Source organism: Ptychodera flava, chromosome 5 (genome assembly GCF_041260155.1).
Source record: "Ptychodera flava strain L36383 chromosome 5, AS_Pfla_20210202, whole genome shotgun sequence".
Lineage (NCBI taxonomy): Eukaryota > Metazoa > Hemichordata > Enteropneusta > Ptychoderidae > Ptychodera > Ptychodera flava.
In genome coordinates, this window is record NC_091932.1 from 15,323,878 (window position 1) to 15,338,478 (window position 14,601).

The 14,601-nt window shown below is 37.8% G+C and overlaps 1 protein-coding gene across 2 annotated transcripts in view; it reads right to left on the reverse strand.

The window, feature by feature from the left end:
* LOC139133119 (coiled-coil and C2 domain-containing protein 1-like) overlaps positions 1–14,601 on the reverse strand; it is a 37,776-nt gene that overhangs the window by 22,337 nt on the left and 838 nt on the right. For both annotated transcript variants that reach the window (XM_070699536.1, XM_070699537.1), the window contains exons 2-15: positions 12,807–12,942; positions 12,055–12,233; positions 11,366–11,491; positions 10,624–10,840; positions 9,272–9,396; positions 8,667–8,772; positions 7,977–8,200; positions 7,059–7,131; positions 5,811–5,984; positions 4,811–4,947; positions 4,303–4,359; positions 3,537–3,662; positions 1,193–1,251; positions 414–530 (exon numbers count right to left, since the gene is read on the reverse strand). In XM_070699536.1, coding sequence (XP_070555637.1) covers positions 414–530; positions 1,193–1,251; positions 3,537–3,662; positions 4,303–4,359; positions 4,811–4,947; positions 5,811–5,984; positions 7,059–7,131; positions 7,977–8,200; positions 8,667–8,772; positions 9,272–9,396; positions 10,624–10,840; positions 11,366–11,491; positions 12,055–12,233; positions 12,807–12,942 — 1,856 coding nt within the window. The remainder of the gene's footprint in view (positions 1–413; positions 531–1,192; positions 1,252–3,536; positions 3,663–4,302; positions 4,360–4,810; positions 4,948–5,810; positions 5,985–7,058; positions 7,132–7,976; positions 8,201–8,666; positions 8,773–9,271; positions 9,397–10,623; positions 10,841–11,365; positions 11,492–12,054; positions 12,234–12,806; positions 12,943–14,601) is intronic.

Below are 14,601 nucleotides of genomic sequence, written 5' to 3' on the forward strand. Positions count from 1 at the left end.
AAATGTAAACAGTGGATCTTCATGAAATATGAACATCTTGGAAACTTAAATATCATTTTCTTCATCAAAAATTCATACAAGTCTCGCTATTGAAATAAACTTGAATATACAGATGAGGTTCAAAGCTGCTGCTGGGTCATTCATGACCTCCACTGAACATAAATGAGAAACCGTATTTTACTATCTTTGCGCTATCCTTTGCCAGACATGACACAGCTAATCAATGATATCTGACTTTCAAATCAATTTCTATTCAACAACACACTTGTATTTGAATTTAATTACTTCCTGTGAAAAACAAGTTCGGTATACCTTCTCATCATACAGTTATTTACAAATTAATAAGGTCATTCTAAATGTTGAGCATTCAGGGTTGACCAGTGCCTTTGGAAAGTGCATCTAAATTTTCTTACCTAACCATTCTAAATGTCTTCTGTGCGTAATGAAATCTTGGAACAGGGTCTCCATGAGCATACGCATTTTTGACAGTGTCTAAATCTTGTCTGCAGTGGGTTGATGATTTATCAAACCTGGGAAAAATTTGAAAATAGTGTGTAAAATTTGGAACATTGCAAATTTTGCTTCTCTTTATCTGAAAAATAAAATTTTTCATTTGAAAAATAATTATTTGTGACTTTTTAATTACTGTCACTATGAATGTCTGTTCTTCTAATACTTTCTTATATTTGCTTTTCTGCTTTACAGATTGATACAAAGTTGCTATAACTTACCAAAGATTTCATCCAGAGTGAGATGGTACAGACTTCAAATTTTGCCCAAAATGCATAGTACAAATTATAGAAAATTTGATGTGTCATGGCCATTGAGGGCGCTATTTCTTGCTCGTCTCACATCACAGCAAAATCTCAGAGAATATTTATGTGGGTAAATTTGTAGGCGTAGTGAGACTTACAAGTAAAGGATGAACTGTGAACTCCTTTCATGGTCATAATACAGAAATGTCTCCATATTTTCACTCTCTTATCAGATCATTATCATCACACTCTCAGAAGCTCAATTTTCTTTCAAATTTTTTGTTTACTTTGGTTACTTACAGTTATGTTTGCATGACTTTATGTTAATGTGACTTTTCACGTTGATGGTGTACAATGAGCTTTCAAGGTTTTATTTCATAAAGTAAATTCCAATTTTCAACGATAAAGATTGACACATTCAACTTATCTATACTTACTCCTTAGCTGATGCTATGTCTCCAAGTTGCGTGAAATACTGTGAGTTACTGTTACAAGTCTACGGAATAAAAATGCCCAAAAAAGGAGACATAAGTTTTCACTTTCACTCTATTTTACCGACAGGCACAAAGAAAATGTTCATTGCACAGGATGAGTCAATAGGTTTGAAGTAGGCAAGGCCCACATGAAAACAAAGATGTTTTCTTTCTTGGCTATCTTGGGCCTTCAAGTTACAGTACTGGACTTTTGCCAAATTTGCTCAGAATTTGACACATCCCTGTCTGTTAGGACATAAATGGAAGTGTCACAAGTGATACAAATTCCCTCAAGATTACCAGTATCGGCAGGAGTGAAGATTAAATGTATTAGTCATTAGGGGTAGGCAGTGTTCTCCCCAGGATTTTTTTACAAGAGGGAGAAGACGTGGTGCAAAGCACCACAAGCGACCGCGTAAGGCTAACGTTACGGCCTGTGCCATGCAAGTATGGCTGACATCAATGAATTGCACATGGGGTAGTGGTCTCGGATGACATCACAAACTCGCGAGATTTGCAAGATCGATGAGAATTACGTTTGCAGCCTGCAGGATCGACGCTCACGCTTGCATTTTGTTTGTAAATCACTGTCAACGTTTTTTTTCCCTGTACATTTTATTGTTTTATTTTTCAAAAAAACAAGCGACCTAGCGGCCGATATAGCTCCGCTGTGTATATGTAGAGAATAACTATTTTTGACACATATTGATGAAGAAGGTGGAAATCTTTGATAGCTCAATGCAGTGGCCAGGAAAAAGTGGTTAAAATAGCTGCAAAAATACACAATCGAAGATTTCATCATACTTTAAATATATCACATCGGATCATCCCTAAGAACATGTCAACCAAAGCTATCTGATGAGAAGTATTTTGAGAATAAAATTTTCTGACCAAAAATGGCAACAATTGCCCCCAAAATAAAAATAAAAATAAAAGATTTCATCATAATTTCAAAAGATCAAATTTAGTTCATCTATAGAAACCTGTACAACAAATTTCAAAGCTATCAGATGAGTAGTTTTGGAAATACACATTTTTTGACCAAAAATGGCAAAAATTGCCCCAAAAATACAAAATTACAGATTTCATTAGAAATTCAATATATATTACTTAGCTCATCTGTAGAAACCTGTATACCAAATTTCAAAGCTATCAGACCAGTACTTTTTGAGAAAGACATTTTTGGACCAAAAATTGCAAAAAATTGCCCAAAAAATACAAAATTACAGATTTCATCAGAAATTTAATATATATTACTTAGCTCATCTATAGAAACCTGTATACCAAATTTCAAAACTATCAGACCAGTACTTTTTGAGAAATACATTTTTTGACCAAAAATGGCAAAAATTGCCTTAGAAATGCAAATTTGCATATTTCTGCACAATTTGAACAAATCTGAAATAGATCATTCCTAGGGACATATGTACCAAATATCAAAGCAATCTGATTGGTAATTTTGAAGAAAAAGATTTTTAAAGATTTTTTTACTAAAAATGACAAAAATTGCCTTAAAAATACAAATATGCAAATTTCACCATGATTTGAACAAATCTGACTGAAGTCACCCTAAGTAAACTGCATATCAAATTTCAAAGCAATAGGACAAGTGGTTTCAGAGAAGAAGATTTTTTTACCAAAAACACCAAAAAATGCCCTAAAAATACAAATATGCAAATTTCACCACGATTTGAACGAACTTTAGTGAGGTCAACCCAAGTGAACTGCATATAAAATTTCAAAGCAATTGGACTTGCGGTTTCAGAGGAGAAGGCAATTGTTGACGGACGACGGACGACGATGACGGAAAATCAACCGACCGGTATTTGATAAGCTCTGTGTCGCTGAAAGCGGAGAGCTGAAATCTTTTTCATTTCTGGTAAGGGGGCGCTCAGAATTTACAAGAGGGTGCACTCCCCGGTTACCTTATTCAGGGAGAACACTGGGTAGGGATCAAGTACATAGCTAGAGGGACCAAAGAAAACCCCTTTTGAGTGATTATCATGCAGGATTATTTAATACATATTAAAACACAGTCATGATTATTGGTTGACATGAGACAGCTTGAATCTCTCTCATCTAAAATTCTGCAAAGTGACCCTAGTATTTTCTTTTCCTTATTTGGCAATGTACAGATATTGGCATAAGCTTCCCCTTCAACAGTGAAACCAAATGTTCAGACTTCCATGTTTGAGATATCAACTAGTTCATCAACTGAGATTGAGCACTGATTGCAAAAACCCATCATGTAACACACACTGACCACACATACTAATGGTGATAGTCTTGATAACAATAGGTCGCTCACCTCAATTTGTTTCTTGAGAATGTCTTCTATCTTTTTGTACATTTTTTCTCTGTCTCCAGTGAGTTCTGAGAGGTCTCCCGCTTCAACCATCTCAAAGTCTGTCTCTGCACTTGGAGGTGGTGGTAACTGTTAAGAATAAGCAAAACTTTGCTTAACCCTTTGAGTGCTGTAGGTTTTTCCTATCAAAATTTCAGTGCAACTTTTACAAATTTTCATGAATTTTTCTGTATTTTTGTATAACAATTTTGGACCAAATAGACATCATATTTCATTGGCTATTGACTTGCACGTCAACAAATTATTTAATTGTTAAAATCTAAGCTGTACATTTGTCGCCAATGTTTGAAAAACATTCTGTGGTCACACTTTGACAAGCATTATCACATTTATAGTTGCTTTTTGATTTCCAACCATCGTATTCAAAAAAGTGGTTGATGCCTGCCAAGGAAAACGGTGTATATAATGCCTAATGTTTATAAAGGTGAACATTGGTGATCATATTTGGCTTTGCATTTTGAGATGTTTTATCCATACCAAATTTTCTCCATACATCTCTCTAACAACGAACTTGTTACATATACCAGGTACGTTATCTAAGTAAATACAGCACAGTGCCATACCCATGATTTGAAACTTAATCTTTTAAACCCACTTCTCTGTACAGAAGTCCAGCTTTGCCACAGAAAAAAATAGGATTGGGCTAAACCATTACGGTGAAAGGGTTAAACCCTGAAAATAATGTGTAGACTTAGGCAGGGCTACTCACTGATTTGAGATTAACAGGCAGTCCACTATCTGCAGCAGTTATCATTTGATCAAAGCCCTGTGAAGACAAAAGTTAAGAAAAACAGAGCTCATTATGAGGTCTAATGAAGTAGAGTGTCTAGGCAATCCCAATCATGACAAACACTGTGATTACACAAGAGCAGAATGCTGAAAATGAGAACAAATTTGGCAAATTTGTTCATCTACGTATGTGTAAAAGGCACATTCAACATTTGATGTCATTTTCAATATATTATACGTGTACATAAGCACGGATATGAAAATTACTGTAACACATCAAAACTGAAGATACCATGTGAGATTTGCAACATAAACTGAGACTTTTACGTAGACACAATTATGAAGCTGGAATTGCTTGTATATCAAGCTATTGAGACATCTTAATCTGTGCGATATATCCTCATTTCTCGATGTTTGATTTCTGAAAACTCACTCTGTGTGTACCACGACATCTAACATGAAAAGTACTCTACAAGCCCATGTCTTACCTTTGCTGTTCCTAATAGTCGTTTGGCTTCTTCCATGTTACCATCCTTCTTGGCTTGCAAAGCAGCCATTTTGTATTGTTTCTGCCTCTCTCGAAGGAGCTGGGCTTGCTGTTCATGTACAGGCAGGCCTGCCATTGCTGTTAATAGAATTTATCAGTAATTTACTTTTAATAATAAAATATTCACAAGTGTAAGCCTGTTTCAGGCTTTCTCTGTTTAAGGACACCTGTGTGTATGTGTGTGTGTGTGTGTGTGTGTGGGTGTGTATCTCTCTATAACCTTCAGATTTGTGTGAAGGTGTGTGCACTCTCAGCATTACATGGTTTAGGATAATTTGCCTTTTGGAAATGCCCACCGGTGAGGTCAAACAGTACACCTGTCCTATACTGATTCTTTCAAGGACGCGTTTCACATGCAGCAGAAATGAACTACATCATTTCTAAGGAAAAATAGGGGAGAGAGTTATGCTGGAAAGGATGTGTGTACATCAGATAGTCCAACATCTGGTCTAACAAAAATATATGAGTCGATTGTGAGTTTTTTGATTAAGGCAACAGTGCGCGTTTGAGATGATAAATGGATTCCATTCATTCATATACTTCATACAAGTTGAAGTATGAGAGTTCATAAATATTCAGCCATGCCTTTCTTTCAAATTCTCTCAAAATTTTATATTTATTTTTGCAGAGACAATGTCGTGGTTTCTTTTATACCATACCATACCATCTCTCATACTGAGACAAATGTGACCTCTACGAGGGGATGGTACGCTGTCGTTTTCTTGGGATGTGTCAATGCCTTTGTGCATCCAAATATTTTAAAGTTTGCAAGGAAATTAAAATGAGGGAACGCGGCCCATATATGGTACATGCACACACTGCACAAAACCATTCCATCACTCTTCCTTCAGAATACAATTATCAGCGACTTCCCCTCTTCTAAAAACCAAGAGCACACATAATGATGTGACTAGGTCTGTAGATGTTGGACTGTGTCATACCTTTCTTTGGCGGTGAGGTACGTCTCTGAGGTGATGTCTGCGGTGCAGGTTGAGTTGTCGGTGCTGCGATTGCTGTTGGTGACCTTGCAGCAGCTGGTGCCGCATTTGGTGGACTGACTGGTAGGCCTGCTGCTGTCTGACTGGCTTCTTTGGTACCTGGGATTGGTGGATAACCTGGAGAAATGACGGATTAAGATTAGCAGATTAGATGAGAAATGCACTGAATGGGTGAATTCATTAGAATTTCAGTTTCTTTCCAATATTTACAAGGGGGAAGATGTGCTATCGTTTTCTGTCATTTTGAAATGGCTTAGCTTACAATGCAGAAGTAGTTTTAGTTTTGAGTTGTTCTGCTGTGTGGCAAATCAGTCTGTCCTCAAGAACGCACGGTAACCCACCCTTGCACACATGTATCTGTCATAAAATTGTACAGGATGATGTCTTCACCAGCATATGATGGAATAATGGTATTGCCTTGCTATTCATATTGGTATCAGGATGCTGAACCCTTTCACAACTATGGTTTCACCCAAACCCATTGTTATCAATGGCGAGTGTGGACCAGCTTACAGTGAATTAGGGGTGAACAGATCATCCAATGGACACTTTACTGCCCAACTATTTTCCCATTCACCGAACGGTACTACCATTAGAGATAAGGTTTGGACACTGTCCCTCCACCGGGACGGTGGTTTGGACAAGTAACTTGTGGACAAATGCCGCGACTGAAACTATCCATTAACCTTCTGTCTCAGAACTTGATTTGATTTGATAGAAATAAACTGTAAAGATATACCCTTATCTGTGGGCTTTGACAAGTGTCTAGGCAGCAGCTATGATACTGCATGCCAAACTTTAAAGGGACAAAGTCGGCCATTTTTCATGAATTTTGTTTCATGCAAGATACTACTTATATTGTTTGACATGTTGAAAGATACTGAGTGAATGGGTGACCATGCATATATTCGACCCCGGTTTTAGACATGATCAATGAAACCATCGCGAAAATGAATTAATTGTCATGACCATTAATTCATTTTCACAATGGTTTCGTTTATCGTGTCTAAAACCAGGGTCGAATATATGCATGATCACCCCTTCATTCGGTATTTTCGACATGTAAAACAATATAAGTAGTATCTCGCATCCAACAAAATTCATGAAAAATGGCCGACTTTGTCCCTTTAATGAGAAGGAGAGATTATGTACACTGATAGAGTTTCAAGTTTGTGTTCATCTTTGATTTACCTGGTGGGCAGGGAAGCTCATCATAATCCACTGGTTTCCCTAGTTTTTCCTTTTTAATTGCATCTTGAAATTGCTGTGAAAAGGAGAATAAGAAAAGAAAACTCATAAATGAGACATTCTAATAGCCACCAGGGAGTTCTTGTCAATGTATTATGGTTACCCCGAAAAATTTATTTTTCATTGTGGAAAGCATGCAAAATATTCATCAGGTGCATCTGATTTTATTTCAGTTTTCATTTCAGATATTTTGGAAAAAAGGGACACCTTGAGTGAAAACTTTAACCCTCATTTTTTGTTTGAACAGATAGTTTACAATCTAGCAAGTTGGAATGCGTAACTAAGAAAAACATACAATTCTGCCTTATGCAGCAGTCAATGACAACCGGCATCCACTCCACCAAGGGCCTAGCTAAGGGGTTTAGAAATCAAATCTTGCGAAACTTGCCACACGCCCCTCCCCCTGGGGCAAGGCAATCAAGAAAATCTACTAATTAGACTCCCCATGTCAGAGTTCTCTACCATGGGTCTGTGAAAGAGACACGGGATACTAAACCAGGTAATTGCCAAAACCCCTTCAGCTCAGTTTTATGGCAAATCCTGTCTAATCTCCCGCATTTGCCTCGTATCCCTCAAAATATCCCCCCCTCCCCAAAAGAGAATTTCATTCACTGCTGCATTAAACAATCACATCTCCATTCTCTCTCTCTCTCCCCACCATTTCCACTGAAAAAATATGGTTCCAATTAGACTCTATCACACAGTCCATCGCTGACTACACACTGTGGTTGGTGTACCCAAGCTCAGCAATCATAGATTTGTGATGAGCCAGCCAACACCAGCCATCAGCATATTGTACAGCCAGTGAAAGGCTGAGAGAGTCTCCGTTTCACAGAGCTTGCTGGTCCAAAAAGTGAATACCTTGACAATTCTACCCATTCTTCTGGCTTTGCTGCTGTTTTCTTCTTTTTTTGCACTCTCTTCAGCCGATTGGTACTTCTCCAACCTTTGCTGTAGAGCCTCCATTGCAGTCTTTGGTACTGATGGGACGGCAAACGCCTCTGGCGGTGACTCGTTGCTAGGCGGCTGTGGACTCGGTGATCTCTTTGGAGGTGATGATGGACCAGCTGTGGCACTGAGTGAACCTAGAATGATATTAAGATTTGTTATATATCATTGCCTATTTGTGCAATGCAATATACAAGATGACAAAGATACCATATTCGTTGCGGTATTTTGTGCACACAATTTTAGATTGTATACTAGAATTTAAATTTTCAATGGAATACAACAGTGATGCATAGAGACCCCCTACACCAGGAGTGTTTTATTTGACTCAAACAATTTTTATATTTGTTGCCAACAATTTTGAATAATCAAAATAGTTCCATTTTCAATGGGAATATATTTGCAATGTTTAGCAGCTCTATGGTATAGCCAGTATGTTAATTTAACATACTATTGACTACTGAAGTAATCTCTTTGATTTCACCGTACATGCATTGGTATAGGACTTACTCAAGGAAATTTCAAAGATTCTGAATTTGACTCACAGATTTGAGAAACCTTGAAGTTAAAGGACACATAGCTTTTGTGGAAAGATCTACTCACCTGGTTCCCGTGGTGGGGGTGCACCTGGTTCTGGTGGTGGGGGTGGAACATTACTCAGGTCCACATCTCTGCCTTGTTCCATGGCTTCAATTACCATTTCAAATTGCTGAAAAGAACAGCAGTGAAAACCATGAGGAGAAACACAAAGTCATCTTTTGAGCCTCACTCTCATACAAGTGTGGTTTTTGAAATACGATGTATATTTATGCCATTTCTTAAAGCACCATTAGCTGTGTCTTTTTGCATTTTGTAATGCAATAGTTTGAAATCAAATGCAACATATTAAAGTGCTTACCAAACTGTGACCACTGAACGTTTTTTCAAACATTTGCAATTAACACACAACCTACATTTTAACAACTTATATAGTTGTGTAGAAACTCAAATATGGCTTCCACAACTACAGGCGTCTTGAGCACTTTAATTTAATTGACCAAATCTATCACCAAGGATTCAAAGAGTGACATTTTCAAAGACAATATAGCTTAATAACGGGAATCCAAAACATCTCCCAGACGATTGGATGATACTTTCTGGGAAGCAAAATGCAAAAAGATACAGCTAATTGGGCTTTAAGATTCCAGGGCCATGTACAGAATACTTACTTTAGCTATCTTGATGTACTTGGTAGCTGTAGCTATATCTCCTGATTTCTTGGCGGACAGTGCAGCAACTTTATACTGTCCTTTTCTCTGGGTCAACATCTGATGTTTTGCTTGGTAGTTTTCATCTAGGTGTATAAAACACAGATATATTGGAGATTTTAAAGACACAGAAACTGAAAGTGATCTCTTCAACTAAGTTGTACCAATCTTTCATACATGTGTACAATTAGGTGTTACCATTTTATAAGTTTGCATCAACTAAAATAATATCATTTCAGCCCATTGGTTCACTTTGGGTGCACGTTTTATGAGAGTCTGTGGTCGTAAGGTGGATCATTATGTAAAAGCAAACATATTGTCATTTTCTGTGAAATTGCATATGTTGCAGGTAACCGTGAATAGACAAGAAATTTATTGGGATAGAATTGGGGTCCTCATTATAAATCTTTTCAGGGAAATACATTGTATCTTGAGATTGTGTGTCACTCACACTGGTTTTCAACAAATTTCAGCCATGAAACCAAATAGAGCTGATAAAGACTGGTCAGAAATTGTCCTTTTTTTCATCATAGATTTCTAAAGCATTTCTTCCCAATAACATTCATGTGTGCATGAAGAAACAAGTGAGTAGTTGACTTCGCAATGAAGGTGCACAATGATATGTTTAATAATCGATCCAAAAAACTGCAGAGTCAGCACTTTTCCCGGCTAATGTGTAAAGAAAGAAATCTTGAAATCTACCATGGTGATGCTATTTGAATATGTTGTTTTACACACTGTGTCTTATACCGAGTCATTTGAAAATGTTTCTAAAATATTACAATATGAGCTGGACATGCATTGCATTTCTACATGCAACTAAGAGGAATTGGCAAACACTGCACACCCAAATGGGTAGTACTGAACCTTAATGATTGAAAGTGTCAAAAATATGATAATGCTGAAGTCCCAATGCCTCTAGATTATACATGCACCATGTTGAGTTACACCAACATGTAATATGTCTGAAAGGTACAAGCTCACGTTTTACAGGGCATACTGGTATACCCAGGGTGAGAAAATTTCACAGAATGTAATCAAAGGGAGTTCCACATAACTTTAAACTGTGCACTGTTAAAGTGACCTGTCAAATGGAAATCACAGTGAAGTTTGCAATACATGAAATTTTCAATGTCAAAACATCTGAGCCTGGACAAAAACCTTACGTGAGTGAGGAACCATACAATGTGCTAGCAAACTTCTCTTAAGCCCTTTAGACACAATGGTTTGGCCCAAACTGTTTGTTATCAATCATGGATATGGATCTATTTACAGGGAATTGGGGTAAACAGGTTAATCGTTATCATTGTTACCTCTTTTGGGGGATGCTGGTGGTTTGGACTCAGCTCTGTGTGTTTCCTGCACGTCCACTCTCCTGTTGTCCGGGACGGTGACCTGTGGAGTCTCCTGAGTTTCCATTGGCGTTGGCTGCTCAGCTGGTTTGGGTTTCCCCGTCGCCACTGGCGGTGGGATGTCATCTTCATTGACTGATCTGCCTGCCTTGGCACTCTTCTCCAAATCCTTCAGTGTCTGATATGAATGGATGGAAAGAAATCATACAAGACTCTTACTAGACTGAAAGATCTGTCACTAGAGGACGCTCCCCACGCTCCTCTAAGAGGGGGAGCATAGACAGCGCCCTCAAGCAACAGATCTTCCAGTCTAGACTTGCCAGAGCCTGCTGATGACTGTTTTCAGGATGTAGAGAAATCAGACCATGCACAGCAAATAAAATTGTTCTACAGTCTGGTTTGCTAATTCTGCATTCACTCTTTACTATATCCTATGGATACATGAGTATTCACTGGTAAATCATTGGAATAGCATATATATATATATATATATATATATATATATATATATATATATATATATATATATATATATATATATATATCAAAATATCTATTTCACTTGTCGAAATAAGAAATTCAGTGATCCTGGAACTTTGACACATACATGTACTGAGCTGCCAACTCTTGTAGAGTACTTGAAAGTCATATAGGATATACCACAAACCACAATTCAAAGTGTCTATGGTAGGCATATACTGACCTTTAACCCTCTATCGTAACGTCTGGCTTTTGATGTGTCACCTGCCGTCTTGGCATTCTCAATAGCAGTCTCGTACATTTCTCTTCTGTCTCTGATCAGAGTTATCATCTCTTGATTGGTGCCACTCTTGAAATGCAAAATATTTGAATATGAACAGATTACTGTTTTTGTTGCAACCAATTCATACATACATTGCATTAAATTATGTAGTAAATTGCAAGGATATGTGGTACTTGGAGACTTATCTTTTTCTGCTTTGTACATCTACAGGTGAAATAAGGTCATTTCAGAACAAATTTTCATTCTGATGACAGATGTACAGTATGGATCTGGCTGAATGTTTCAGTATTAAAAATGCATTTTACAATGTATGTTACAAGAGTGATATTCACAAGGGGGCAAGTTCATGAGCTTTAAGTGTAAAACAGGTAATGTGATTAGGATCAGATGTGATCGTATACACCAACAGCTATCAATCACCTGCAAAAATGCATGTTCAGTTGCATTGAATACAAACTCGTACTTGTAGTTGTAATAACAGAGTAAGAAAGAGCGTTAGCAAAATCTATATCTTGAAAGCACAAACAATATGCTATAACTTAGGGTATAAACCTATCAGTACGCTTGACGATGGTTTTGCCAACTGTCCTAAAATCCATAGATTAGAAAGATAATGTCAACTTTAATACCTGGGGTTTTGGTGATGGTTTAAGTGACGGTGATGGCTCCGGTGTGTCATCAGTTTGAAGTTCCTGAAGTTCCGCCAACAACTCTTCGTCATTTTCCAAGTCCTCATCGTCAACATCATCATCCACATCCTTCATGCTCTCTGCCGCTAACCTCTCTATATGTGACATGGGTAAAGGAGCTGGGGGGAAAAATTGAGAAGTGTACGGATTCTCCTTCTTGATTCTATTATGAAAGGAAATAATCTTGCTACCTAAACTGAAAACACTTTGTCACACTCAGTTTTCAAAGGAAAAAGCTACATATGTAGTTTTTTAACTTTTTTCATACATTTTTAAATAGGGAATATTCATATGCACCGTTAACTACAAGACTATAGCTAAGAATGGACTTGAGGGAGGTGATTCTTTCACATTTGGTGAGCAGATGAATCTCAGTATCTTCTGCTGCTGTCATTTTAAAGATTGTGACATTTTAGTCACTGGGGTGACATTCCCATATGTGACACCACAGCACAGTTTGGATGCTGTGGACCCTTTCACCATCATAGTTTGGTCCAAACCCATTGTCATCACGAGTGGGAATGAGCGTGGAGCTGTTTACAGTGAACCTCCTATGATGCTAAAATTAGTTTCAAACGTCTGTCTGTGCATGCCTGTGGCAATGGGAGTTGCCATCAACAAAACGTAACAGGTATTTCTGGTCTTCAGTAAAACCGACATTAAAAACGTAACTACATGTTTTTACTACTAACTTTTCTTCTGTTTTGGTTTAGTTGGACTCTCTCCAGTCAGTGCAGCTAATTCAGCCTCCAAGTCATCATCATCATCGTCGTCACCACCGTGCATTGCCATGAAAGAATCCATATCAGGTACTTCAAGCAGTCCCATCTGTGGGTATCAAAGAGGTACTGTGTTTAACCCTTTGAGCGCCAAAGTCAATTTTTGTCACCTTTATAAAATAAACCCAAGTCAATATTTTTAAAATTTTCGCCCAAATTTTGATAAAAAAACTGTAGCAAATGAAATGTGATGTCCATTTATATAAAATGATCAAAAATATTACAGAAAAATTCATAAAAATTTGTAAAATGTTGCACTAAAATTTTGCTGGGAAACATTACAGCACTCAAAGGGTTAATTCTCATTCTGATTTTCTGAATTGTTACAATGTACTTCTTAACCAACACAAGAAATTTCTAGATGACGACTTTGTTTACCATCACAAAGTGCACTAAGGATGAGGTGTACTATGTACCGGCACATAATATGCATGTAATAACACAGATGATTACACTGAGTGTGACTGATCCAGAAAGAACTGCTGGTACAGTTTATGGTTATCTGTTCAAACTTTTTTTGGCTGAGCAGCTCATTTCTTTAATAATTTTTTCCCAGCCTGACAAGTTTCTGTCAGAGGGTACTGCCCAATACTACCGGTATATAGTGACTGGTCACTTCATGCTGATCAGTATCTAGATATCCTTCTCAAAGAAACACCCAGCATTGATGAGATAGCAGTTCCCCTGGCGCAAGCAATTTGCCTTGCACTATCTGCATTACTACAATGTGCTATAAAACATCAACTCCATGGTGGCACACTAGTGGCAGCTGTTGGAGATGACGGGCAGAGAGATGTCAGCCGGCCAGTCTGTCATTCCACACAATAAATTGCTGGAATTTGTTTTTGGGATTGTTGATTTTCTGCTACGCTATCGCCCGAATGCAACTTTTTTGGCAAATGAGGCATTTTTAATGCATTCAATCAACAAAACTGATCAGTGGTTAGACTCTTTATCACAATAGGAAATGGATCAGGTTTTGACAGAACCAGGGACAGCAGGTCAAAAAAACAAGAGCCTTGTTCAAACAGAGATGCGTTGACATTGAGCCGGATAGATTACGAAATTAAGATCCAAAAAGCTTGAAATCACAAACAGTAAACCAGTGATGAGGAGATTTACTACAGCCTTTGGCAGACAGAGGAGGAAGTTGACCAACATCTTCAAGACGTTGGTGCAATCAAAGAAAAGAAATGTGCACTGATTGCACGGCTGAAGTTTCCAAAATCAGTTCTTCAGCAGACAATAGCAATTCCAAAGGTTTTTGATGTGTCAGAAAGGCAACAATTGGGCAAAGACACACCAAAGTCACTGCAGCAGCTATGAGGATGGATGTAGTGTTGCTGGTCAATGAACCAAGGGGAGATTGTCCAACCACTGAATCTCCATCGGGATATACACCTCCGCTATTTGGCAAAGATACCCAACATACATTCGATGATAGAAAGTGCTATAAAGGACATACCATCATCAGTGTGGGTTCCTCACGTCTGGCTTTGGATGGTGTTGGGGATGGGAGACAACTTGTTTCTGTATTGATTCGATTGACTAAGAATATGCACTCCAAATGACCAAACTGTGGGTACAAATGTCATTTTCAAACTCAGAGAGGTCCTATTTCAGCGAACTACTCATTTACATTGATGTGAATGGGGGGGTGTAAAAATATGTGTGGCACATAGCATCTGTTTGATACATGATCAATTTG